The 27,832-nt window shown below is 40.0% G+C and overlaps 3 protein-coding genes across 3 annotated transcripts in view; 1 reads left to right on the forward strand and 2 right to left on the reverse strand.

Annotated features, from left to right (window-relative positions):
• Nucleotides 1-2,469: 2,469 nt before the first annotated feature.
• Nucleotides 2,470-12,527, reverse strand: LOC144181259 (sodium- and chloride-dependent betaine transporter-like). Its single transcript, XM_077709642.1, has 16 exons — nt 12,331-12,527; nt 11,905-12,106; nt 10,883-11,017; nt 10,552-10,692; nt 9,908-10,025; nt 8,615-8,668; nt 8,208-8,337; nt 7,951-8,085; nt 6,292-6,395; nt 6,093-6,217; nt 5,119-5,231; nt 4,918-5,055; nt 4,036-4,138; nt 3,348-3,448; nt 3,135-3,281; nt 2,470-3,054 (listed from the first exon to the last, which is right to left on the reverse strand). The coding sequence occupies exons 2-16, from the start codon at nt 12,092-12,094 to the stop codon at nt 2,902-2,904; spliced, it is 1,887 nt and encodes a 628-aa protein (XP_077565768.1). The 5' UTR covers nt 12,095-12,106; nt 12,331-12,527; the 3' UTR covers nt 2,470-2,901.
• A 1,386-nt stretch (nt 12,528-13,913) lies between these two features.
• LOC144181543 (protein mono-ADP-ribosyltransferase PARP11-like) lies at nt 13,914-19,113 on the forward strand. Its single transcript, XM_077710095.1, has 7 exons — nt 13,914-14,207; nt 15,293-15,413; nt 15,478-15,553; nt 15,627-15,699; nt 16,333-16,460; nt 17,426-17,577; nt 17,634-19,113. The coding sequence occupies exons 1-7, from the start codon at nt 14,085-14,087 to the stop codon at nt 17,948-17,950; spliced, it is 990 nt and encodes a 329-aa protein (XP_077566221.1). The 5' UTR covers nt 13,914-14,084; the 3' UTR covers nt 17,951-19,113.
• Nucleotides 19,114-19,586: 473 nt separating this feature from the next.
• LOC144181514 (protein O-mannosyl-transferase TMTC2-like) overlaps nt 19,587-27,832 on the reverse strand; it is a 29,223-nt gene continuing 20,977 nt past the window's right edge. The window contains exons 4-12 of the mRNA XM_077710062.1: nt 27,474-27,588; nt 27,271-27,356; nt 27,003-27,187; nt 26,846-26,924; nt 25,132-25,253; nt 23,523-23,604; nt 22,118-22,232; nt 21,986-22,049; nt 19,587-21,343 (exon numbers count right to left, since the gene is read on the reverse strand). Of these exons, the coding sequence (XP_077566188.1) occupies nt 21,152-21,343; nt 21,986-22,049; nt 22,118-22,232; nt 23,523-23,604; nt 25,132-25,253; nt 26,846-26,924; nt 27,003-27,187; nt 27,271-27,356; nt 27,474-27,588 (1,040 nt within the window). The 3' untranslated portion in view covers nt 19,587-21,151. The remainder of the gene's footprint in view (nt 21,344-21,985; nt 22,050-22,117; nt 22,233-23,522; nt 23,605-25,131; nt 25,254-26,845; nt 26,925-27,002; nt 27,188-27,270; nt 27,357-27,473; nt 27,589-27,832) is intronic.

The raw sequence follows: 27,832 nt of genomic DNA on the forward strand, positions 1-27,832 counted from the left end.
CTCATTTTCTCTGCGCCGCAGCAATCATATGGCGCGCAGTAAATAGAATCCAATTTTTTATTTTTATTTTTTTTTTTTTATTTGTTTTTATTTTTTTACCCCTTTCCCCATGATGGCTCTGTTTACGCGGCAGCCAGTGGCAGTAGCTCTGTCCACTCTTATGTTTTTTGTGTTTTACAGCATGTTTTACATGAAAAATTAGAGGGAACATTGACATGCACCTGATACGACATAGACAAGAATAATGCACACATATTTTTCGGACTATAAGTCGCACTAGCCAAAGAATAATAAATATATACAAGTTACAATGGGGCAATAGTCCCTCTAAGCTGCGCGCGTACGCAATTGCGCACTACACTCGTCTTGTCTGCGCAGCAGCAATCATATGGCACGCAGTAAATAAAATCTATAAACTATATTTTTTCACCCCTTTCCCCATGATGGGGTTGTTTACACGGCAGCCAGTGGCAGTAGCTCTGTCCAATCTTATGTTTTTCCTGTTTTACAGCGTGTTTTACATGAAAAATTAGAGGGACCATTGACATGCACCTGCTTATGGCAGGTGTGTACTAGTGTGCCCAAAACGAGCAATGATGATGTCGCTTACACTGGTACTCAGTGCGCTCAGGGAGGTTGTCTTTCTGCCCAGACTAATAAAAGATTAGAGGGAACATTGCTCTCAATTTTCAATTTAGACAATTCCATGGGTGTGTTCAGAGAAGTTGTTTTGATGGGAACCTGTTAAATGTGTTGACCTTAAATAGACATTGGAAAGGAAGAGGATGAATGTTCTTGAATTCTTTTTCTAAAGAACATTTTTGAAAGTCTTTCCAAAGGAGTGGAAGGCGTGCCACCATTTCAGCAAAAATCTGAGACAAGAATTGAAAGAGTTGTTCAAGTCTCTCATTCTACTATATACTGGGAAATCCCCATCATACCACTGTTTGTTTTCCTTCAACTCCACGGAATCATAAATCCGACATGGGACATGTCCGAGCGATGCCGACTGCACGCTGACTTAAAAAAACTCAGAAGTTACTAGTATCTTCAGGCAGTGCATTTGTGTTAATGGAGCTCTGTGTTAACTGCCCGTTGTTTATTCTACATGTCATGAAAGAAGTCACAAAGTCTAAGGAGCAGACCGTTGCCCCGCGGTCACGAATGTTCCAGGCCCCAATGCTGCTGAGAGACAACTGGGCGCCTGTGTGAAAATACATTTCCAATTAATGACATCACAAGACTAAAGCCGTCACTCTCACTTGAACTTTTGCTCATGTCTTGGCCAGCGGCATCTCAACATTGCTGAATCAGAATGAAGACCCACATCGGCGTCACGTAAACATACCAACGTAAAACGGCTTTGACAGTTGCGAGTCGGGCGGCCATCTTGCTGCGAGACGTTGGCGATAATGCAGAGAACTCGTTAAGCTCCTCAATGTTGTTTTAAAGTCAGTTCGTGCCAGCGCTCACTCTTCTTTTAAAGGAATTGGCCTTGAGACACCTTTTATATGCTTTGTATTATAAGACATGGTAGTGTACTCAGAATATGCTTATTATGCCAAGTATTTGCTATAGTAGAATTGTATTCATTTCTCTCCATTTTGCCTTTGCAGAAGGATTTCTTAAATATATATATATGTGTATACATATGTGTATATATGTGTGTATATATGTGTGTATATATATATATATATATGTGTGTGTGTATATATGTGTGTATATATATATATGTGTGTGTGTATATATGTGTGTATATATATATGTGTATATGTGTGTATATATATATATGTGTATATGTGTGTATATATGTGTGTGTGTATATGTGTGTACATATATGTGTGTGTGTATATATATATGTGTATGTGTGTATATATATATATATATATATATATATATATATATATATATATATATGTGTGTGTGTGTATATATGTGTATATATATGTATATATGTGTATATATATGTGTGTATATATATGTATATATGTGTATATATATGTGTATATATGTGTGTGTGAGTATATATATGTGTATATATATGTGTATATATGTGTGTGTGAGTATATATATGTGTATATATATGTGTATATATGTGTGTGTGAGTATATATGTGTATATATACATATATATGTGTGTGTATATATATATATATATATATATATATATATATATATATATATATATATATATATATATATATATATATATATATATATATATATATATATATATATATATATATGTGTGTGTGTGTGTGTGTGTGTGTGTACATAAACGTGTATACATATATACATACATATAGAAAATAGAAAATATTTATTAGAATAGTCGTAGGTTACTTTTACGTGCTGCATTTAACACATGTATTTATGTCAAGAACCTCATTAAAAATACAATTTTGTTCGCTAAGGCAACTAGCAAGCAATCCATCCTCTGTTTATCAAACACAAAAGGAGCACAAACAAGTTTTAAATTTGAAGAGTTTGAAGTTTATACAATTGATCACAAACTGTACAAAATGCATTTGCATGAAGGTGTCGTATAGTCCAGCATGTGAACAAGCATGGGGGCACCAGGGATAATGGTCCCGAATCAATCGTCACATCATACACACACGAGTGGTCTCGGCGTCATGCCAAACAATGAGTGTGCGGCACTGATTGATTACGTCACAGATATATAAACAGTACACTATACACTGATTACATTTTAAGGGTTAGAAAGCATCTCACAGATAAGAGGTCTGTGACACTGTCAGCAAGAAGATAAAACATTGTTTACAATATGTACGTACATGACACTGAAATGTGATCATCTACTACTAATTAATTGTGTAAAAAAAAGAGCCTCTTTTGAAGTCCTGCATCTCTGCAAAAAACATTTCTTCCCGTCATCCCGTTAAACCCCCGTGACTTCCCTCGCCGCCATTTTGTCATCACGTTCTCGAGCACGGTCGGATCTGTGGATGACTCTGCCGCACACCGTTAAAACGGGGTTGTGAGGTTTCGCTTGCCGTAGGTCGGAAGATGGCGTCGTCATGCCGCGGGGAGTCTGATTGGATGAGAAGAGAGGAACTGTGAATACCTATGGAGCACACCTACAGCGTCCATTTACGGGTGGCGAGCACTCACCCTCCACAAAGTAATAAGGATGAACCCCGGGATGCAGATGAGCGGCGTGAGGATGAGCAAGGCCCCCACTGGTAAGGCCCACGTGCCCATTCGGTAGTCGTACACCATCAATGAGTGCGTATTGACCAGGTCGCACAGCATGGTGACCTGAAATTATTGAGACAATCATATGGCGGCCTTGAGACAGGGAACCATATGAGGAAAAACACTCACAATGCAAAGGAGTGGCGTGATGAACAACCAGCAGTACTTGATGGCCACTGACGGCCGGTAGCCGATCATGTCCTCGATGTTGTCCAGGAAACGATCGGCACCTGCGATGGTTTCAAATGGCTCCATTTGCTAACTTGTTGAGGCGTGACCGGACGTTTGGTCACCTGTCTTTTGGTCGCCGGTCTTTTGGTCGGCGGTCAAATGTACTTAGATATTAAACAGTACTTAGATATTAAACAGTACTTAGATATTAAACTCTCTCTCTTAGATATTAAACTCTCTCATGTGTATAATCATGAGAGCTGGTTTCAACATTAAACTCTCTGTCACCATTTGATCGGGGACCCTAAAAGACCAAAAGACTGGCGACCAAAAGACTGGCGACCAAAAGACTGACGACCAAAAGACTGGCGACCAAAAGACTGGCGACCAAAAGACTGGCGACCAAAAGACTGGCGACCAAAAGACTGGCGACCAAAAGACTGGCGACCAAAAGACTGGCGACCAAAAGACTGGCGACCAAAAGACTGGCGACCAAAAGACTGGCGACCAAAAGACTGGCGACCAAAAGACAGGCGACCAAAAGACTGGCGACCAAAAGACTGGCGACCAAAAGACTGGCGACCAAAAGACTGGCGACCAAAAGACAGGCAACCAAACGTCCAAGTATCTCGAGGAGGTCACCTACCGTACACCCAGCCGATGACGATGCTCTCAAAGCAACCGATGATGAGCAGACTCGTACCACTTGGTCCAAAGCTGTCAATCAGGTGGAAGAGCATGATCCCTCCCTTTAAAATAGAAAGGAATAGTATTGGTGAACCTATGGCTCACAAGTTATATATGTTTCTTTCTGATGGCCTCAAGGGCAGTTGTCGTCATCATATTTCCTTAAATTTTTATTAGCTTGTGAATGTATACACTCATTAATACTCAGTGATTAGCAATGGTGCTCGGACGTTTGGTCGCCGGTCTTTTGGTCGCCGGTCTTCTGGTCGCCAGTCTTTTGGTCACCAGTCTTTTGGTCACCAGTCTTTTGGTCACCAGTCTTTTGGTCCCTTTTGGTCGCCGGTCTTTTGGTCGCTGGTCAAATTACTGTTGAATTTACTGTTGAAACCAGCTCTCAAAATAATATTCATGAGAGAGAGAGTTTAATATCTAAGTACTGTTTAATATCTAAGTACATTTGACCGGCGACCAAAAGGGACCAAAAGACCGGCGACCAAAAGATCGGCCACCAAACGTCCGGTCACGATTAGGAACAGCGTAACATTGTTGTTCAAATGCTGTTCAAGTGCAATTTTTGTCTACTTTCAGTGTTGAAATTACAAAAAAAGCACAAATGTTCCTGTATTTTGACTTTTAAACTCTGAGTATTGCTCTCAAGAAATAACATTTAAACATATGAATTGTTACTGCTTCTCTCTGTCAAAATGGTTCCAGATCTACAATACAACACTCATCTTTTGAGAAAAATGAATTGGTTTTCAAAATTCTTCGCACCTCTCTGAAAATTCAAGTTCAAAAAACATTTCACACAAAAACCACACATTGCAGCGAGTTGTAACACCTCAGTGATAAGTGGTAGGCCCAACAGGAAGCAGACACCGGCAATCACCAGAACCAGGATCTCCCGAGCATAACGCTTCCTCAGTAGTCGGGGGAATACGTCCATCAGGGACGTCGCCAGGCTTTCCACGCACAAAAACTGTCAGGTGAAAACAGCCACACTTTTTATCGGGGTCTTCACACAGTCTGTGACTTGAATTACCTGAGTGTCCAAACCCAGAAAGAGCATCACGAGGAAGAAGAGAACGGTCCAAAAAGTGGAACCGGGTAGCATCGAGAGGGCTTTGGGATAGGTGATAAAGGCCAAACCCGGACCTGATGAAAGACAGATTTTTTTGGCATCAATGTTCCCTGTAATTTTTCGTTGATCTGGACAGAAAAACAAGCTCCCATAGCGCACTGAGTACCAGTGTGAGCGACATTATCATTGCTCGCTATGGGCACACCAGTATCACACCTGCCATAAGCAGGTGCATGTCAATGTTCCCTCTAATTTTTCATGTAATACATGCTGTAAAACATGAAAAACATAAGAGTGGACAGAGCTACTGTCACTGGCTGCCGCTTAAACGGCGCCATCATGGGGAAAGGGGTAAAAAAAATATACCGTATTTTCACGACTATAAGGCGCACTTAAAAGTCTTAAATTTCTCCAAAATAGACAGTGCGCCCTATAATCCAGTGAGCCTTATATATGGAAAAAACAGAAAAGCAACAATGGAAAACCACCACTGTAGGATATTAAAAAAAACAAAAACGCCGGAACTGAAACAATACTGTTAAATATGCAGATGCCATCTTAGTTTACAAAATCTTCCATCATATAGCTCCTCCCCCACTGCAAGATTTTATACAAAAAAATCCAAAAGATCAACAATGGCTGGCTCTAGAGGTGACTGTGTAGTGAGTGCTTCATACCTGGAAGTCAATACCAATGACCATATTTTCACGACTATAAGGCACACTTAAGTCTTAAATTTTCTCCAAAATAGACAGTGCGCCTTATAATCCGGTGCGCCTTATGTATGGAAAAAATGTCATTCATTGAGGGTGCACCTTATAATGCGATACGCCTTATAGTCGTGAAAATACGGTAATAATAAAAATGTGGATTTTATTTATTGCGCGCCATACGATTGCTGCTACGCCGACACAAATGCGAAGAATTGAACCCACCGCTTTGAACGATCTCCTCGATCCCCACGTCCAAACCGTGTGCCATGAAGCCCAAGACGGAAAAGACCACAAAACCGCAGAAGATGCTCGTCACGCTGTTCAGAAGACAGAGTGCCACGCAATCCCTGTTCCCGGACACATACTGGTGAGTACTAATCATATCACTTGAAACGTGGTAGTAGCGCCTGTACTTTAATACCTGTAGCAATTATTGTTGTACTTGTTGTAGCTTCCAAGAGATGTTAAAACTCCCTGGCAGACTGCATAGGAGAAAAACACCTGAGTGCCGGCGTCCAGCCAAACCTAGACAAGGCGTAACAATAAAAGACATGAAGTTATCAGATGGTTTGCCTCAATTTTACTACATTTCAAGTTATCCGTTTCAGCCATCTGAGGCCTTGAACCTCCTCTTTGAATCTTGGAACACATGTTCCTATTGTGCTCAAGCATGCCATTCGTCCACCAGTGTACAGAGCGTTATTCCCCTCTTGGGGTTAGGCATTTAGTAGTAATGACATACTTTCAGGCTTGGGAGGCCCCGGGACGCTTGACAAATACCAGATCACTTTCTCTGTTTGTTTTCTTGTCGGGAGAGAAAGCTTGTGAGCGGAAACGAGGCAGGAGGACCAAAGCAGGACGAGTTTTAGGCAACCTGATGAGGGGCTTTAAGTGATTGGCGGCCTAAAACTGTCTGGAATGGTCGTCCAATCTTTTTTAACTCCGAAAAGCCGTGACCGGACGTTTGGTCGCCGGTCAAAAGTACCTAAACAGTACTTAGATATTAAACAGTACTTAGATATTAAACAGTACTTGGATATTAAACAGTACTTGGATATTAAACAGTACTTAGATATTAAACAGTACTTGGATATTAAACAGTACTTGGATATTAAACAGTACTTAGATATTAAACTCTCTATCTTAGATATTAAACTCTCTATCTTAGATATTAAACTCTCTATCTTAGATATTAAACTCTCTATCTTAGATATTAAACTCTCTATCTTAGATATTAAACAGTACTTGGATATTAAACAGTACTTAGATATTAAACTCTCTCTCTTAGATATTAAACTCTCTCTCTCTCTTAGATATTAAACTCTTTCTCTTAGATATCAAACAGTACTTGAATATTAAACAGTACTTGGATATTAAACAGTACTTAGATATTAAACTCTCTATCTTAGATATTAAACTCTCTATCTTAGATATTAAACTCTCTATCTTAGATATTAAACAGTACTTGGATATTAAACAGTACTTAGATATTAAACTCTCTCTCTTAGATATTAAACTCTCTCTCTCTCTTAGATATTAAACTCTTTCTCTTAGATATCAAACAGTACTTGAATATTAAACAGTACTTGGATATTAAACAGTACTTAGATATTAAACTCTCTCTCTTACATATTAAACTCTCTCTCTTACATATTAAACTCTCTCTCTTACATATTCAACAGTACTTGGATATTAAACAGTACTTAGATATTAAACTCTCTCTCTCTTAGATATTAAACAGTACTTAGATATTAAACTCTCTCTCTTAGATATTAAACTCTCTCTCATGAATATAATTTTGAGAGCTGGTTTCAACAGTAAACTTTCTATCACCATTTGACCGGAGACCAAAAGACCGGCGACCAAATGTCCGAGCACCCCGAAAAGCGAGCACATGTCAACCCTTGTCCGTAGAAAGTAAAAATCGACTTTTACAACAGAACTAGCGTTTTGGGACTGGGTTAAGCACACAACAACATTTGATGTATTTGTTGTTAACGCAACGAGAGAAGTGCATTTCCCACCATTTTCTATCGGCTGTTACTTTGTCAACGTGTGTGTGTGTATGTGTGTGTCTTACATTTGCATTACCCAGACGGTTAATATCAGGCAAGAGATAGAATTTTAATCCCTCGCCAGCACCGGGCAGCGACACCCCTCGGAAAAAGAGGATGAGGAGTAGCAGGTACGGGATGCTTGCTGTTAAGTACACCACCTAAAAAATAGCGCCTCAAATATTCAGATTTCTTTTCACCACGCCATATTTGAAGCGGCGTACATATGAGAACAAATATACGCAAGTGGGAAAGCTTAAATATGAAAATATCAATTCCTAACCTTGCCCGTGTATTTAATCCCCTTCCAAATGCAGAAGTAGCATACGATCCAGGCCAGAAGAAGACACAGGGCCAGGTCCCAATGTACTTTGCCGAGTGACATGGACTCGGACATTCTCAACACGCGATTGCTTTGCGAAACACACAAACGGAACACGCTGTCAATAAATCCATCAATTCATGGTACATTATATAACACATGAAAGCGACGATAAATGGAGCCAGGAACTCCACATGTTGACTAAATCATTGAAACATGTAGAAGAGCCAGTAAAGGGTTCCATGCTTTGGTAGAGCAGCTGGATCACATCAAAATATTTCCTACTCAGGGCCCCTTTGCCGCTCTCATCCATGTATACAAGTCAATGTAGCGTGAAAACAAAAACCAGTGAGGGCTTTTCTACTCACGTCCAGAATTCCTCCTCGGCTGATTTGACCATCAGGAAAGTTTCGTTCAGGGATCTGCGGAGATACAGTGGAATCGGGATTCAAACAGAACGTGACCGGATGTTTGGTCGCGGGTATTTTGGTCGCGGGTATTTTGGTCGTCGGTCTTTTGTTTGCCGGTCTTTTGGTCGCCGGTCTGTTGGTTGCCGGTCTTTTGTTTGTCGGTTTTTTGGTCGGCGGTCTTTTGCTCGTCGGTCTTTTGGTCGCCGGTCTTTTGGTCGCCGGTCTTTTGGTCGCCGGTCTTTTGGTCGCCGGTCTTTTGGTCGCCGGTCTTTTGGTCGCCGGTCTTTTGGTCGCTGGTCTTTTGGTCGCCGGTCTTTTGGTCGCCGGTCTTTTGGTCGCCGGTCTTTTGGTCGCCGGTCTTTTGGTCGCCGGTCTTTTGGTCGCCGGTCTTTTGGTCGCCGGTCTTTTGGTCGCCGGTCAAATGGTGACAGAGAGTTTACTGTTGAAGCCAGCTCTCAAAATTATATTCATGAGAGAGAGAGTTTAATATCTAAGTAGTGTTCAATACGCACATGGGCAAACTACGGCCCGCCAACGTTGTCCAAATAATGTTTTTTTTTCCCAAGATGGCGCCGTCACGCGGAAGCCATTGGCAGTAGCTCTGTCCACTCCTATTTGTTTTTCGTGTTTTACAGCCCCCCTATCTTTTTTTAAAATAACATTTTAATATTTCCTAATACATTCTCTTTTACTTTTCTTTGTACTTTATACTTTTTCCTTTAATGAGGAGTGATGAGTATGTTAATACTTTAGTCCTTTTTTTTCTCTTTTTGTTTCATATGTACTGTTAACAGATGCACTTTTTTATATGTATCGTATCTTGGTCTGTCAAATTTTTAAAGTCAATGTGGCCCCCGGGCTCAAAAAGTTTGCCCACCCCTGGTTTAATATCTAAGAACATTTGTTTGGCGACCAAAAATACCAGCGACCAAAAGACCAGCGACCAAACGTCCGAGCACCAACAAGAATGGTTAACCTAAAATCACAATCCTGTTTTTTGCATTTCACGTGTCATGCATGGGATTGCTAAACATGCTGGATAGAAATCTCCCCAAAATGTAAATTGGTGAAGATCCAAGTCATGCTACAAATTTATGAGCATTCTTCTTTGGTGCTGATCCAAGTCCGAAAATTTTGGCTACCTTTCTCCCCTTTTTGTTTATCTTGGAATTCTGCCCCTGCAGAATCCTGATACTTAAGCCGTAAGAGAAGGTCAGAAAAGGGTGCACCATCCACGGGTTGACAACTTACATTTCGCTCAAGTTGTCGAAGTAATCGTAGGTGCTCATGTTGTTGAGGAAGGACCAGTTGGCGTCAGGGTGGAACGCATGTGGGTTAGCGTACTGGCTCAATCGGTCGTGACAATAATCTGTGGGAAAGGTGCGGCAGGTGGTTTTTGATTTGAATGTGAAGATTAGCCATGTTCTAGGGCAGGGGTTGGGAACCTTTTTAACAGAGAGAGTCATAAACAAGTCCTATTTTATAATGTTATTTCTTGAGAGACATTCTCAGAATTGAAAAGTAAAAATATATGAAAGTGTATTTTTTTTTTTGGTCATTTCACCACTTTTAAAGTACAAAAAGTCTCCGAATTATTTCGACAACATTGTTATCCTGTTGTTAATCAATCAGTATCAATGAGATTATGCTTGCGGAAGATGAATGGAAAACAAAATTAGGATTGAAGTGGTGCTAGAGATTAGGTCAACGCCAGTATTGCTACTATTAGTGCATTCGGGACTCAGTTCTCTCACCAGTAATTTGTATATTTTACCTCTCAGGTTAGTGGAGAGCCATTAGAACCCATGGAAAGAGCCATATATGGCTTCCGAGCCATAGGTTCCCTACCCCTGTTCTAGTGGGCCTAGCTTTAATGAAAGGCAGATGTTCCTCACCGGTGTTCCACCAGTTTTCGCACGTGGACCAAGGCAGCGGGCTCTGGAAGGAGCTGAATAAATAGAAGAGGATCCATGCCAGGACTACGATGTAATAGATGTTCTGGTAGATGACAATGATGAGTGAGGCCACCCCCACGCCTACAACATAGTACACAAACTAATGTTGGCCACATGTTTTTTTGAAAAGAAGAATGATCCCTCCTTGTTGACAAAGACTCTTTTAATGACTGTGTTTGTCACGAGGGCCACAAATGTTTACCATGACAACTGCGCATTACCTTTCTGAATTTATTCAACAAATCACGGCCTTGTTGTGCGTTTCACTCACCCTGGAACATGGGGCAAATCTTCCTCCAGGCTGTGACAGTGCTTTGACCGGTATACTGGCCTAGCGCTGTCTCAAGGAAGAAGATGGGAATCCCGCCCAAGGCCAGGAATAGGAAGTATGGAATGAGGAAGACTCCTGGGGGAAATTCAACAGATGGTGGATGTAGTTACTGCCATCCATGGCGATCGAGACTGGACGTTTGGTCGCTGGTCTTTTGGAAGCCGTTAGGGTTAGGGCTAGGGTTAGAGTAAGGGTTAGAGTTAGAGTTAGGGTTTAATATCTAAGTGGGTTAGGGTTTAATATCTAAGTGGGTTAGGGTTAGGGTTTAATATCTAAGTGGGTTAGGGTTTAATATCTAAGTTGGTTAGGGTTAGGGTTTAATTTCTAAGTGGGTTAAGGTTAGGGTTTAAAATCTAAGTGTGTTAGGGTTAGGGTTTAATATCTAAGTGGGTTAGGGTTAGGGTTTAATATCTAAGTGGGTTAGGGTTTAATATCTAAGTGGGTTAAGGTTTAATATCTAAGTGGGATAGGGTTAGGGTTTAATATCTAAGTGGGTTAGGGTTAGGGTTTAATATCTAGATGGATTAGGGTTAGGGTTTAAGATCTAGATGGGTTAGGGTTAGGGTTTAATATCTAAGTGGGTTAGGGTTTAATATCTAAGTGGGTTAGGTTTAGGCTTAGGGTTTAATATCTAAGTGGGTTAATGTTAGGGTTTGGGTTAGGGTTTAATATCTAAGTATATTGACAACCCTAACCCTAACGGCGACTACAAGACCAGCGACCAAACGTCCGAGCACCCATGGCGATGGACGTCCAATCAAATACAAGCTAGGAAGCCAAGCATTTTACATTTGACGCGCAATACAACCACAGGGCTCGTGAAATTTGAAGAAAATGCTTTGTGTTTTTATGAGATAGAATCCAACATCTTGAAGTGATTTGGCTGAACAATGGGGTTCAGCGTTCACCCCCCCCCCCCCCCCCCATAACTCCCACGCACGTACTCGCTCAGACGGTCTCACCTCCACCATTCTTGAAGCACAGATAAGGAAAGCGCCACACGTTTCCCAGGCTGATGATCACCCCCGTCATAGAGAACAAAAAATCCCACTTATTGGTCCATTGGCCCCTACTTGTTCCCCCTCCATCTGTGTCTAATTTGTTTGGATCAGACTGTCTGGTGGGACCCCCTCCGGTTATTTCTCCAGTCATGTTGCCTTGATTCTGTTGTACACAAATAACAAAGATCTTAATAATTTCTGCACTCACAACATTTCTTGTGTTTTATCCATATTTCAGAGTCAATATTACTTTTGGAAGCACTACAATTGCTGTATCATTTTAAAAAAAAAATATATATATATATACAGCCATGAGGCAATTAACAGTATATGAAATCAGATATAAGGAGTGTGTTCTAATTGTGAGAAATAAGATGTCAAACGTACCAGTTTGCAGTGGACCCTGGCTGGAAGCCTCCACGAGTGAAGGAATGGGCAAAAGCTAACAGTGGGAAAAAGTCTTGTGAAATGGGGTGTGTCGTTAGAGGATGTGCAAATCTGGGGGGGAGGAAAAAGAGAGACGGGGAGAAAGTCAATGCATGGCTAACACAAGGAGGAATTGTGCTGCTTGGAATGCATCATTTGTGCATCATTAAAGTAAAAAGAGGAGAAAATACATTAGTTCAGCACATTTATATGATATGATTTGTGCTATACCAGACACTACCAAGAGTAGTAAGTTGCCTCTTTTTCCCCGTTTATATAATATCAATCTGGGCAAAATAACACACACAAAAGCACTAATTCTCTTCTCGTGATTTTTTTTTTTTTCAAGCTTTTGAGGCTTGAAAAAGAATTCATTCTCATAAAGCCTCTTTTTTTACGGATGTAATCCGAAACCAAAGTTGGTCGAGACGGAAGGGTTATGGAGGTGAATTGGGGATAAGTGAAAATAGAAGGTTTGCTCCCATTCGGCATGGGTGATGGAGCAATGTAATGACTTTTTTTTCTGGGGGATGTTGCGAGGATTAAAAACAACCAAAAATGGGCTGTTGGTAGTCCTTTGTCTCGTTTCCTGCGATTGGCTGGCGACTGATTCGGGGTGTCCCCCCGCCTCTAGACTGGAGGGTGCTCGGACGTTTGGTCGCTGGTCTTTTGGTCGCTGGTCTTTTGGTCGCCGGTCTTTTGGTCGCCGGTCTTTTTGGTCGCCGGTATTTTGGTCGCCGGTCTTTTGGTCGCCGGTCAAATGGTGACAGTGAGTTTACTGTTGAAGCCAGCTCTCAAAATTATATTCATGAGAGAGAGTGTTTAATATCTAAGTACTGTTTAATATCCAAGTATTGTTTAATATCCAATAACTGTTTAATATCCAAGTACTCTTTAATATCTAAGTACTGTTTAATATCTAAGTACTGTTTAATATCTAAGTACTGTTTAATATCTAAGTACTGTTTAATTTCTAAGTACTGTTTAATATCTAAGTACTGTTTAATATCTAAGTACTGTTTAATATCCAAGTACTGTTTAATATCCAAGTACTGTTTAATATCCAAGTACTGTTTAATATCCAAGTACTGTTTAATATCCAAGTACTGTTTAATGTCTAAGTACTGTTTAATATCTAAGTACTGTTTAATATCTAAATACTGTTTAATATCTAAGTACTGTTTAATATCTAAGTACTGTTTAATATCTAAGTACTGTTTAATATTTAAGTACTGTTTAATATCTAAGTACTATTTAATATCTAAGTACTGTTTAATATCTAAATACTGTTTAATATCTAAGGATATTTGACCTGCGACCAAAAGGCTAGCGACCAAATGACCGGTCACGGGCGTGGTGACAGCTGGAATTGGCTCCAACACCCCGTGCGACCCTAATGAGTTTAATGCGGTTCAGAAAATGAGGTGAAATGAGAATTTTTTTTCTCCAGTCAATATTTTTAGGTCTGATTTTGCTCCACAAGGGAGCAGCACAACGCGATGCGTGCTTTTAGTCTGTAGTTGATCATTAGACAAAGAAGAAGAACGTGGAGGATGAAAACAGCAGCTTTTATCCACGTATCCTTTTTCCCTTTTATCCTTCGGATATCCTCCAGGAAGCTACATGGCCCGACTAGACCCCATCAAATCCCACGCTGGTCCACCGACGTCTCAGTAGCAGACGGTGTCTTCTTGTGAAATATATGGATTGACATCATGCTGACCACCAGAATCGCCGAGGATGAGTCTCAGTCTTCTGACATGGAGGAAATGGACACCCTAGAGCCCAACTGGTACTGGTTCTACCTGGCCGAATGTGGGGTGTGGCACATGTTTGAGGTATGATAGAGGTCAACGCATGGATCACACTTTCTTTGGGGAAAAAAAAACATTTTGGACAACGTTGGCGGGCCGTAGTTTGCCCATGTCTGCTTTAGCCCAGGGGTGTCAAACATAGGGCCTGAGGGCCGGATCTGGCCCGTCTGGTGGTTTGGTGCGGCCCGGGGTAGAAAGCTGCATTGTATAAAATATATATGAATTTTCTTTAATATGTGTAGTTCTTGTATTATCCGCTAGGGGCGCAGTGTTTTAGTACATGCAGACAACATAATTGCTGTGAAAGTTATTCATTTGTTCAAATTGCTTTCCAGATGTTGAAAAACAGTGTTTTTAAGTTCCACAATGCTGGTACTAAATGTTTTTGGAATATTGTTACTGTTTCTGTGATCAGTTTTATGTACAACATACTTAAATATATGTTTAACTGTGTAAAAGTGTTGTTAAAATTGCACATACTTTATATATTTTATTCTCTTGTTGATAATATATTGTTCATAATGTAAAAGGAAAATTCTGTTAATAAAAATTTTGATAATTTACTCTTTCTTTGCACTAATTATTAGTATTAGTGACTAATACAAAGGAAAAAAGTGGACTTATTGTTAGTTCTATGTAATTTTGCAATGAGTTTACTGGTCCGGCCCGCTTGATCTCAAATTAAGCTGTATTCGTCCCGCAGACCAAAGGGAGTTTGACACCCCTGAGGCTTAGCCTGTCAAGTAGTCCCCAGGGGCTATTTAGCCGGTAACCGGTCAAATAACCTATTTGGCTATTTATCCGGTAAGAATTCTGAATTTTTAAATTATGATCTATACTGTGCTATATTATTGACTTTTGAGAGTATTTTTGAGGGTTTAAAGTGAGTACACACTCACGGAAATAGCCACTACGTCGCCATTCTTCTGTTTTGAATGGAATTACAGTAATGGTTGGACTAAGTGGGCAGACGGTTTTGAGCATCCGCTCATTTTAGCAGGAAAAAGCAAACATCCGCTGGTTTGACCACAGTAATGGATGAAAAATGACTAGTTTGTGAATGTAATGCATTTTTTTGTATTCTCAACCTCGCCTTTGTGTGATGACAGATGGACCCGAGCGCCGACTGCTCGGTGACCAGCGCTCAAATCGAACAGTGTTACAACCGGAACCAGCGTGGCGTCATGGAGTTCTACACAGCCAAGTACACGTACCGCCTCAATTTCTCGGGTACGACGGTTGACCGGACGTGTCAATCGAGCCCGCCCGTCGCTCATGTTTCATATCCCGGTAGTCATGAGACAGGTCAACCTGACGACGGGTGCTCAGCGACCAATCAAGCGCTCCCTCCACTCGGCCACCAGTTTCAGGTCAGGACGGCGTTCTGCCTGGCGCCACCACGTCTTCCTCTCAGGTCTTTAACCCCCCTGGCTTTATCTTTAGGTTCATTTGCGACAACCTGGCTTTGCCCGTGCCCTGTCACTGGGAGAGGATTAACACCGATGAGCCTTTTCAGGTACCGTATTTTCATGACTATAAGGCACACCGCATTATAAGGTGCACCCTCAACGAATGACATTTTTTTCCATATATAAGGCGCATTGTATTATAAGGTGCACTGTATTATAAGGCGCACTGTATTATAAGGCGCACTGTATTATAAGGCGCACTGTCTATTTTGCAGAAAATTTAAGACTTTTAAGTGCACCTTATAGTCGTGAAAATACGGTAATTGCTATTGACTTCCAGGTATGAAGCACTCGCTACACAGTCACCTCTAGAGCCAGCCATTGTTGATGTTTTGGATTTTTTTGTACAAAATATTGCAGTGGGGGAGGAGCTATATGATGGAAGATTTTGTAAAGTAAGATGGCATCTGCATATTTGACAGTATTGTTTCAGTTCTGGCGTTTGTGTTTTTTTAATATCCGACAGTGGTGGTTTTTCGTTTTTGGTTTTCTGTTTTTTCCATATATAAGGCGCACTGGATTATAAGGCGCACTGTCTATTTTGGAGAGAATTTAAGACTTTTAAGTGCGCCTTATAGTCGTGTATTTGTGTATTGTGCCGCTCTTTTGTAGTTGAGAAATGCACACAGAATGTCTGCGGAGGTATGAAATCCACACAGGCTTTCTCTCCTGTGCAACAGCTCGTCCTGTTGGGCAGAGACACCAATGAGTTTAAAGAAGTGGCCAGGCTGTATGAACGGACCATGGATCGACCCATCAAGGCCATTCAGAGGATCCAAAACTTGGACTTGTGGGAGTTTTTCTGCAGGTCGGTGAATTTGTGGGAGACTTGGTGTACAGACCCTTCCCTACTTACGAACTTTCAACTTACGAACAAACGGTACATACGAACATGTCTGCAAATTGTGTTTATGTCGAAAAATGTTGGTAAGTTTGATTTTGTATTGCGCGGCTTTTTCCGAGTAGTGCTTCTTTACGCCGCTAATACCGACGCCTGGCACTGTGAGAACTCTCCTTGTATCCACCTTCCTCTGTCCAGTTCGTTGCAGTGCGGAAGTGCGTGAACGTATCTCCAGTGCGCCAAGTATCTTTTTCATTTCTATCATCAAATATCTGGTGCATCCATGATTCAATATGGTTGGTGAAAAGCGAAAGGCTGAAAAGTGAGGGAGGTGCAAGGAAGAGGCAAACCATTTCATTTGAAACCAAAGTGGAAATAATAAAGAAGCTTGATGCGCGTGAGAATATGGTGAGCGTTGCACGGGAATACAACTTGAATCGTTCCCCCGACCGTCAGTACCATTTATAAACAGAAAGATGGAGCAGCAGGACTCAAATATTGAACGTTGCAAATCAATTGAATGATGCCATACAGTGCTTACGCATCATTCATGATGACAAAAAGAAGAAAACTGGGCAATCGTCATTAGATAGCTTCTTTCGGCCAGTTTCTTGTAAATCTAATGTATGTATACAGTACTGTATGTATTCTCTCCATTTTATTTTAAATGTTTTTTTTTCAGTACAAACCAATACTGGTTACTTATACAAGCCTTAAACATACAAATACACTTATATAAACCTTCAATATACTTATATAGGCCTTAAACATAAATTCTAATACAAAATATAGCACTGAATCAACTTCAATTTGAACCATTTCAACTTATGAACAAGCGCTTGGAATCTAACTCGTTTGTAAGTAGGGGAGAGTCTGTATTATATTTTTTTCTGCCCCCTCTTCATGCTTGTGTCTACATGGCTTTTCCAAAGGAAGAAAACGCAGCTGAGAAAAGTGAAACGTGCTCTGGATATTGAGGAGCGCATGCTTTTCCACGGCACGGGCCGCAACAACATCCAGGCCATATGCATGTTCAACTTTGACTGGCGGCTCACTGGAAGCAACGGGGACGTCTACGGCAAAGGTACGATTTCGCCGCATGACTTGATAATTCCAAGGACTACATTTCTACCTCCTCAGGCAGCTACTTTGCCCGGGATGCCAAGTATTCCAGCAAGTTCTGTCACAACACCAGCAAGCATAACAGCAATCTACAGCGCCACGGGATGGCGCCGGCTATTTTTGCCAGCGAGCCGCCCTACAAGAGCATGTTCTTAGCCAGAGTGCTAGTGGGCGAGTACACTCTAGGCCAGCCGCAATACTGCCGCCCACCCTCCAAGGATACCAGCCTCACCAACTTCTTCGACAGCTGCGTGGACGACACGGCTAACCCCAAGATCTACGTGGTTTTCGACAGTTACCAGATCTACCCGGAGTACCTGATTGAGTTTTACTGACTTGGCAACGCCATTCCGTGCCAGTTTGGAGCGTGAAGGATTTTAAGTGCCTTTGGTGAGGACCATGGCAGGACTTTGATATGTTCGGAGGGACACTGATGCAAAATGTGATGAGGGAAAAAACTGCAATGGAGCAAAACTGGCAAACTCTGGTGGCCGTTTTTGCACTTTTACTGTATATTGACCCACTACATCAGGGGTGTCAAACTCCCTTTGGTCTGAGGGCCGAATACAGCTTAATTTGAGATCAAGCGGGCCGGACCAGTAAACTCATTGCAAAATTACATAGAACTAAAAATAAGCCCACTTTTTTTCCCTTGTATTAGTTACTAATACTAATAATTAGTGCAAAAAATGAGTAAATTATCAAAATGTTTATTAACAGAATTTTCCTTTTATATTATGAACAATATATTATGAACAAGAGAATAACATAAGAACATAAATTAAGTATGTGCAATTTTAACAACACTTTTACACAGTTAAACATATATTTAAGTGTGTTGTACATAAAACTGATCACAGAAATAGTAACAATGCTCCAAAAACATTTAGTACCAGCATTGTGGAACTTAAAAACACTGTTTTTCAACATCTGGAAAGCAATTTGAACAAATGAATAACTTTCACAGCAATTATGTTGTCTGCATGTACTAAAATACGGCGCCCCTAGTGGATAATACAAGAACTACAAATTTTAAAGACAATTCACATTTTTTTATACAATGCCGCTTTCTTCCCCGGGCCATACCAAACCACCAGACGGGCCGGATCCGGCCCGCGGGCCCTATGTTTGACACCCCTTCACTACATCTTAATGGTCTCTATGTACACGCTTGGATGGAATGCTGCTTCTCTATGCGTCCATTGCTATTCATCTTGTTGAGATGTTTCATTTCTTTATCTTTTCAGTGTTCAATGTTCCTGAGAGGGGGAAAGAAGTAAAGAAATTTGCCACAAGGTGGTGTGATAGTCCAACTATGGTTTCAGAGAAACTTAGTCTACAGAAGTCTATTGTAAATTACACATTGTGTGACGAATAAACGTTTTTTTTCCCCTTTGTCCATCTATGGTTTCAGAGAAACTTAGTCTATGTCTGCAGAAGTCTATTGTAAATTGCACATTGTGTGACGAATAAACGTATTTTTTCCATTTGCAAATTATTATATCTGCAGATTTTGCGTATGACAAACTTTATTTTTCTTGTTTCTCCAAAAGTGATCACAGTTTCTCTACAAGTGAATGCATAATGGCCTAAAAAATACTCCTCCAGTAAATGATTGGTTGAATTTCTATATTATTTTAGTCAAATAGTCAATTATGATGTCTAATGCGGCCTCAAAAGTTCTTCAAGGAAAGATAAATGATCTGTTGATGATTGTAGCCCAGGGGTGTCAAACTCCCATTAGTCTGCGGGCCGAATACATCTTAATTTGAGATCAAGTGGGCCGGACCAGTAAACTCATTGCAAAATTACATAGAACTAACAATAAGCCCACTTTGTTTTCCTTTGTATTAGTCACTAATACTAATAATTAGTGCAAATAATGAGTCAATTATCAAAATGTTTATTAACAGAATTTTTCTTTTACATTATAAACAATATATTATGAACAAGAGAATAACATAAGAACATGTCAATTCATGTTGTCTGCACGTACTAAAACACTGCGCCCCCAAGCGGATAATACAAGAACTACAAATTTTAAAGAAAATTCATATATTTTTATACAATGCAGCTTTTTTTCCCCGGGGCCGTACCAAACCACCAGGCGGGCCTGATCCGGCCCGCGGGCCTTATGTTTGACACCACTACATTAAATGTAGCCCATTGTGATGGGGAGGAGCATGGCAGAAATATTTCATTTTTTATGTTTGTGTGCATCACGTGAGGCAATAAAATTGACAGGTGATTGTCCCTATTGGCCGCTGGAAATGAAAACAAACCACATCTGAGGAGAAGCTTCTGAAATTCACGAACCATGATTTCCTGGCAGATGCGTGAAGTTACAGTAAGTCAGAAGACCGTTTTAGCTGCAGCCAGCGGCGGTAGTTTCTGTCCACTCTTGCGCATCTTGTGTTTTTGCTGATTTCTGTCTTGATGATTTGATTTGGTGATTCTTGGTGATCCCATTTGCTTTGTGCTTTTGCTTTGTTTTTCCTGTCTAATCACACTTGGTACTGCCACAATGAACTTTACCCAATATGGGATGAATAAAGTTATCCAATTCAATTCAATATATAATATTCAATGTGCAAGTTTCACCAAAAACTTTGTTGGCAAACATTTTTATTCTGGACAAAAGGTTCCATTTTGCAGATGGAACGCGAGACATACTCTCATTTAAATTGCACAAACATGAGAAATTGATTGTTTTCTACTGTGACCGGACGTTTGGTCGCTGGTCTTTTGGTCACCTGTGTTTTGGTCGCCAGTAAAATAGTTCACTGTTGACGCCAGTTCTCAAAATTATATTCATGGGAGAGAGTTTAATATCTAAGTACTGTTTAATATCCAAGTATTGTTTAATATCCAATAACTGTTTAATATCCAAGTACTGTTAAATATCCAAGAACTGTTTAATATCTAAGTACTGTTTAATATCTAAATACTGTTTAATATCTAAGTACTGTTTAATATCTAAATACTGTTTAATATCTAAATACTGTTTAATATCTAAGTACTGTTCAATATCTAAGTACATTTGACCAGCGACCAAAAGACTGGCGACGAAGAGAGACCAAAAGAGCGGCGACCAAACGTCCGAGAACCATTTTCTACCACTAATGGATTTAGTGATACTTGTCTTTTATTCTTAAGACTTGCTGACTGCCTTCTATAATATTGAGAGACAAGGTTCTGAGTTATTGCAAAACAAAGGCGTGACAATCTTTACTCTGGGGGGCCATTTCTCTTTATATTGAAAAAAATGATTTAATGACTTTCGCATAAAAAACAGCAGTTTCTTTGCATCATAGTCGCATAGTGCGACATATTCATTGGCTTTCACAAGTCAACAAAATATTAATAAATTAACATATCATCACACGTGAAACTGCACGTGTGTAAAGAGTTCTTACGGGCATATTGCAATATTTTTTTGTGAGCACAAAAGGCGTACAAGCTTTGGCACTACAGTTTTCTTCCAGTCACAAATTAAATATTCAGTTCTTAGTTGTATTGTTTTTCTGCTTGTTAAGTCAAGTGTCAAGTTGGTCCATCCTGGTGGGGACCCCTTGCCTCTCCATGATGTTCCACAGCTTGCGTAGGTTGGAACGCGTGATGGCATCGTCGGGTTTGAGGCGCAGGGCTCGCAGATAGTTATCCTCGGCCTCTGTCAGCTTTCCGTTCAGGTGGAGGATGGCGCCCAGGTTCATGAGAGCCGCCGGGTACTGAAACAAAAAAAAAGTATATGATATATATATAGTATATGATGATGTATATAAAAAATGTATATATATATATATATATATATATATATATATATATATATATATATATATATATATATATATATATATATATATATATATATATATATATATATATATATATATATATATATATATATATATATATGTATATATATATATATGTATATATATATATGTATATATATATGTATATATATATATGTATATATATATGTATATATATGTATATATATATATATATATATATATATATATATATATATATATATATATATATATATATATATATATATATATATATATATATATATATATATATATATATATATATATATATATATATATATATATATATATATATATATATATATATATATATATACATATATATATATAGAAATATAAATATATATAAATATAATAGTATTACAGAATAACTCCAACACGTTGTAGCAGTAATAGTTATTCAAATTGAGACTAGTCATTCATTTCAGGAAATGATGGCTTTTAGTTTTGGTGTGCCACCCCAGAATTCCTGTAAAAGTCAAAATCCCCAATCAGAAATGACTGACAGACGTTTTCCGCAAACCTCGTACTCACATCTGGTCTTAGGCCGGCCGCGCGCTGGTACTGCCTCTCTGCTGCCTCGTTCAAAATAGCTTGTCTGAAAAGAATACCCCCGTCAAGGCCACATTGATAACATCCTGGACAGACGTGGTGGCGGGCACGGACCTGAGCATGTGCGCCGCGCTGAAGACCACGTCGAACTCTGTGCTTTCCAACTGGGCGGCCCTCTCCGCCATCTCTGCGGCCTCGACCAGTCGTGACTGCTCCAGCAGGAACTGACCTGCGGGATAAAAACGACCAAGTGATGAGTTTATCGCTTGCAGACATTCAGTCCAACGGTTTGGACATCTACAGAAGACACAATGGTTGACTAAAACCAGCATGAAGCCACATTCAAGTATCCTCGAAGATGGGTTGTAACCAATGTTCCCTCTAAGCTGTGCGCATGTGCAATTGCCAGCTACTGTCGTCTTCTCTGCGCAGCAGCAATCATATGGCGCGCAGTAAATAAAATCCAAATTTTTGAATTATTATAATTTTTTTTTACCCCTTTCCCCATGATGGCGCCGTTTAGGCGGCAGCCAGTGGCAGTAGCTTTGTCCACTCTTATGTTTTTCGTTTTTTGCAGCATGTTTTACATGAAAAATTAGACGCAGGGGTGTCAAACTCCTTTTGGTCTGCGAGCCGAATACAGCTTAATTTGAGATCAAGCGGGCCGGACCAGTAAACTCATTGCAAAATTACATAGAACTAACAATAAGCCCACTTTTTTTCCTTTGTATTCGTCACTAATACTAATAATTAGTGCAAAAAAATGAGTAAATTATCAAAATTTTTATTAACATAATTTTCCTTTTACATAATGAACAATACATTATGAACAAGAGAATAACATAAGAACATAAATAAAGTATGTGCAATGTTGTCTGCACGTACTAAAACACTGCACATCCTAGCGGATAATGCAAGAACTACACATTTTAAAGAAAATAATTTTTTTGATACAATGCAGCTTTCTTCCCCGGGCCGTACCAAACCACCAGACGGGCCGGATCTGGCCCGCGGGCCGTATGTTTGACACCACTGAATTAGAGGGAACATTGACATGCACCTGCTTATGGCAGGTGTGATACTGGTGTGCCCATAGCGAGCAATGATGATGTCACTCAAACTGGTACTCAGGGAGGTTGTCTTTCATGCCAGACCAACGAAAAATTAGAGAGAACATTGGTTGCAACCCGTTCAGTGTGCAAGTGACCCAAAAATGAAATACTTCCTTCCCCCAAACCCCCATGAACAAACAGTTGTTCACCCTCCATTTCTACATCCTGCTATTATTTGTGGAGCCCCCATAATTACAAGCGTTCTCGGGTTACACAGTTTGCAGCATGAAGTCCACCCTCGTTCTGAGCTTCAGCCGGATCTACCGTCTCACTCTGAAATACTTGAATTGCACATGAAGGCATCTAAAAATCCCCCGTGTAATCGGTCAAAGACCCCCAGACAGAATGCAAAGACTAGCCTATAAAAGCACTACATTTTTAAGTTATCTGGCCATTTCTGCTCTTACCGTAGTGCATGTAGCCATTTCCTTTCATGGGGTCAAGCTCAATGGCTCTCAAGTAGTACTTTTCTGCTTCCATCTTTTGACCCTGCAGAAAAACCCAGAGGTTCACAACCAAGTCTCTTTTCACCAAAGTTCATGACATGTATTTAAAACTCTTTTGGGTGACCTTTTAGTTCCCGGGTCACGCTTCTTTGGGGCAATAACGAAAAGTGTAGTACAAGGGGTAGGGAACCTATGGCTCGGGAGCCATATGTGGCTCTTTTGATGGGTGTATATGGCTCTCCGCTAAACTGTGATAAAATCGGGACACTCTGTCAAGAGTAGCTTTAATCTTCCAGTTTTTAATAAAACCTTTCTGCATGCATCCCATTGATTAGCATCAGGGTAACAATTTTGTCAATATTATTCTGGGACTTTTTCTACCGTATTTTCACGACTATAAGGCGCACCGCATTATAAGGCGCACCCTCAATGAATGACATTTTTTCCATATATAAGGCGCACTGTATTATAAGGCGCACTGTGTTATAAGGCGCACTGTGTTATAAGGCGCACTGTATGATAAGGCGCACTATCTATTTTGGAGAAAATGTAAGACTTTTAAGTGCGCCTTATAGTGGTGAAAATAGGGGTAATTGCTATTGACTTCCAAGTATGAAGCACTCACTACACAGTCACCTCTAGAGCCAGCCATTGTTGATGTTTTGGATTTTTTTGTATAGAATCTTGCAGTGGGGGAGGAGCTATATGATGCAATATTTTGTAAACTAAGATGGCATCTGCATACTTAACAGTATTGTTTCAGTTCAGGCGTTTGTGTTATTCCTTTTTGGTTTTCTGTTCTTTCCATATATAAGGCGCACTGGATTATAAGGCGCACTGTCTATTTTGGAGAAAATGTAAAACTTTTAAGTGTGCCTTATAGTCGTGAAAATACAGTATTTTAAAGGTAGTGAAATGACTAGAAAATGCACGCGTTTTCATGTATTTTTTTTTACTTCTAGTAAATTCTGAGTAAGGCTCTCAACGAATAACAATTGAAAATATGAATTGTTGATGGCTCTCTCTGTCAAAAAGGTACCCGACCCCAGGTATAGTAGATAAAGTTATCTAATTAGGATGTTTTGTAATTGTATTATGAATCAGTCCGCGGGGCTATTGTCCTGTCATGGCAGGGGTCTCTGGGGGCATAGTCGTCGGATACTTTAAGTGTAAATTAGTGTAGTGAAAGAGTTTTTGGCCCTATCCCTACGCAAGAAAGAAAAGAGGTCAAATATCTGCCTCTAAAGTTTATTAAGGGCAACTCCCAGAGTCAAAATGGACTCAGCTGTGAACACATCTGTTGTCACATCACTTAGGACAGGATGTTTTTTTTCAGCAGTGCAAGAAAACACCGGGGCATTGGGATGCATGTGACCCGGTACTTGATACGTGTTTACATGCAGAAATGTAGTGCACTAGAAATAGATGGGTTGACGTCCGCGCACCTGTGACCTTCAGACACCTCTACATTGTGTTTGGAAAAAGACTCTGACGGCATTCCTTCTAATTTCAGTCTACCGTTCATTTCCTGTCCGTGTCATTGAACGTGCGAGTGTGTGCGTTTACGTACTGTGATGGACAAGAGTTTTCCATAAGTGAGGTGAGCTGGGATATGGTCTGGCTTGACTCTGAGGGACTCCCTGTACCAGTGACCCGCCTCTTCCAGTTTGTTCAGCCTCATGTAAGCCTCCCCTGGGAACACAGAACAGCCTTTATTTGCAAAAGGGCCCTGGTGCCGCTTTGGGGATTGTTATTAACAAGTTACTCAAGGGCAAAGTATGCACAGAATATCATAACATAACTGCATAATGCTGGGAAACTAATGTGCAGCTGGAAGACACTTGCATGTTGGTTTTTGCAATGACATGACATCTACATGACATCAGTGCGAACCCCTCCGCCAGCTGACTAAACAGCCCTCTTATACTCAGCAAGAGCTCAAGTGGACCATCTAAACACTAAGCTTCCCCATTAATGTCATTAGTATAACAATAACAAGGCGATGGATGGGATGTATTCCCTGCAGTAGAAATGTCGGTGCTTCATTGTTTGCTTTGGTGATGCTTTAACTTTGCTTGAATTCACATGTGGATCGTCTGACAACTGAAATCCGCATCGGATTGTTTGCGTGTAGTGGCACGCACCACTGTGCTCTTTTTATAAAGTACCTGTCACCATATTTATCATCATAGACCAAACATGGGCAAACTACAGCCTGCTAGGCTTTTTAATCTGGCCCATGGAAATGTTTTTTTTCCCTAGATGGCGCCGTCACGCGGAAGCCAGTGGCAGTAGCTCTGTCTACTCTTATTTGTTTTTCGTGTTTTACAGTCCTTCTATCTTTTTTTAAATTACATTTTAATATTTCTTAATACATTCCTTTTTACTTTACTTTGTACTTTATGCTTTTTACTTTTTACTCTACTTTGTACTTTTTACTTTACTTTATTCTTTTACTTTACTTTGTACTTTTTACTTTACTTTATTCTTTTACTTTACTTTGTACTTTTTACTTTACTTTATTCTTTTACTTTACTTTATCTTTTTACTTTACTTTGTACTTTATACTTTTACCTTACTTTGTACTTTATACTTTGACTTTACTTTGTACTTTACACTTTTACTTTACTTTGTACTTTATACTTTTTACTTTATTTTTTACTTTTTCCTTTTTAATTTATACTTTTTACTTTATACTTTTTACTTTATACTTTTTACTTTATACTTTTTACTTTATACTTTTTACTTTTTACTTTATACTTTTTACTTTATACTTTTTACTTTATACTTTTTACTTTATACTTTTTACTTTATACTTTTTACTTTATACTTTTTACTTTATACTTTTTACTTTATACTTTTTACTTTATACTTTTTACTTTAATGATGAGTATGTTAATACTTTAGTCCTTTTTTTCTGTTTATCTTTCATATGTTCTGTTAACGGATGCACATTTTTATATGTATCATATCTTGTGCTGACCCACCCTATCTGTCAATTTTTTAAAGTCAATGTGGCCCCCAGGCCGAAAAGTTTGCCCACCCCTGTCTTAGACCGTGAGATGTCCAATATTTGTGTACTGTTAGACCTGGCAGTGAATGAAGAATGTACAATTGTACATCATTGCACGTGCTATGAAATACAAGGGTTGTGCGCTAATTTAGTTTTACAATTTTTAAAAATATGGCCACTTAAATATCACAATTTTCTATCCTTTCATAGTAATTCCCCCCCAAAACAATGCATCGGGCGATTGCCCACTTTTATTGAAAAATTGGCATACCCATCATGTTAAAAAGGCTGTGTGGTGCAAACTGTCTGGGCATCCTTTGCACTGCCTGCTTGTAAACGGTAAGGGCCTCCTGTGGGATGACACACAAAAAAAATGGTAAATGGCATAAAATCGGCCTGGAAATAGGCTAAGAGTCGTTATTTCTAACCTCCTGTTGGCCCTGCTCGTGCAGCAATTTTCCCAGGTTGTACAGGCAGCTGGCCACGGAGCTCTTGTGGGTATGGGGATCCTTCAGATTCTCATCGGGAATGTTAGAACATGTCACAAAAGTCTGTTTGGCCTCTTCTAAGATTCCCTGGTTCATCAGAATAATTCCTGTGTTCAGGTAGGCAGCTGCATGGAAGAATTGACAAAAGATCATGTTTTGGTTCTTTAGAGTGTGAGAACAACCTATGAAGTAAACAACGTTTCCTTACATGCCAGCGTTGGTCGACTTCTGATAGCCAGTTTGTAGTAATGAAGCGCCTCTGAAAATCTGTCGTTTTCTTGCAGTAGCAAACCCCTGGTGGACATCCAGAGGAAAATGCACACATCTATGACGACTTTTTTGACGCTCAATTTGTGTCAAATAATTTGAACCCAAGTTTTCTTCTGTAATATATTGTGTTTTAAAACTCACAAGTTATACAACATGTCTGCCATGTTGCTCCTGCTGTGCAGAGCGTTCCTGTATGCTCTTTCCGCCTCCGCAATCTTACCCTGGCTCTTCAGCACATTTCCCAGGTTACCCCAGGCTGCGGGAGAAATACAAATTCACATTTTCCAAACCGGAAATCCGCCAATGTTCCCCTCTAAGCTGCGCGCGTGCGCAATTGCGCACTATTCTCGTCTTCTCTGCGCAGTAGCAATCATATGGCGTGCAGTAAATAAAATCCAAACTTTTCTATTACAGTGTCCTCTCGGTCATCGCGGTTAATGGGGACCGGGACCACCCGTGAAAAGTGATATTCCGCGAAGTAGGGATTCCCCTTCAAAAAT

Source organism: Stigmatopora nigra, chromosome 23, assembly GCF_051989575.1.
Source record: "Stigmatopora nigra isolate UIUO_SnigA chromosome 23, RoL_Snig_1.1, whole genome shotgun sequence".
In the NCBI taxonomy this organism is placed as follows: Eukaryota; Metazoa; Chordata; class Actinopteri; order Syngnathiformes; family Syngnathidae; genus Stigmatopora; species Stigmatopora nigra.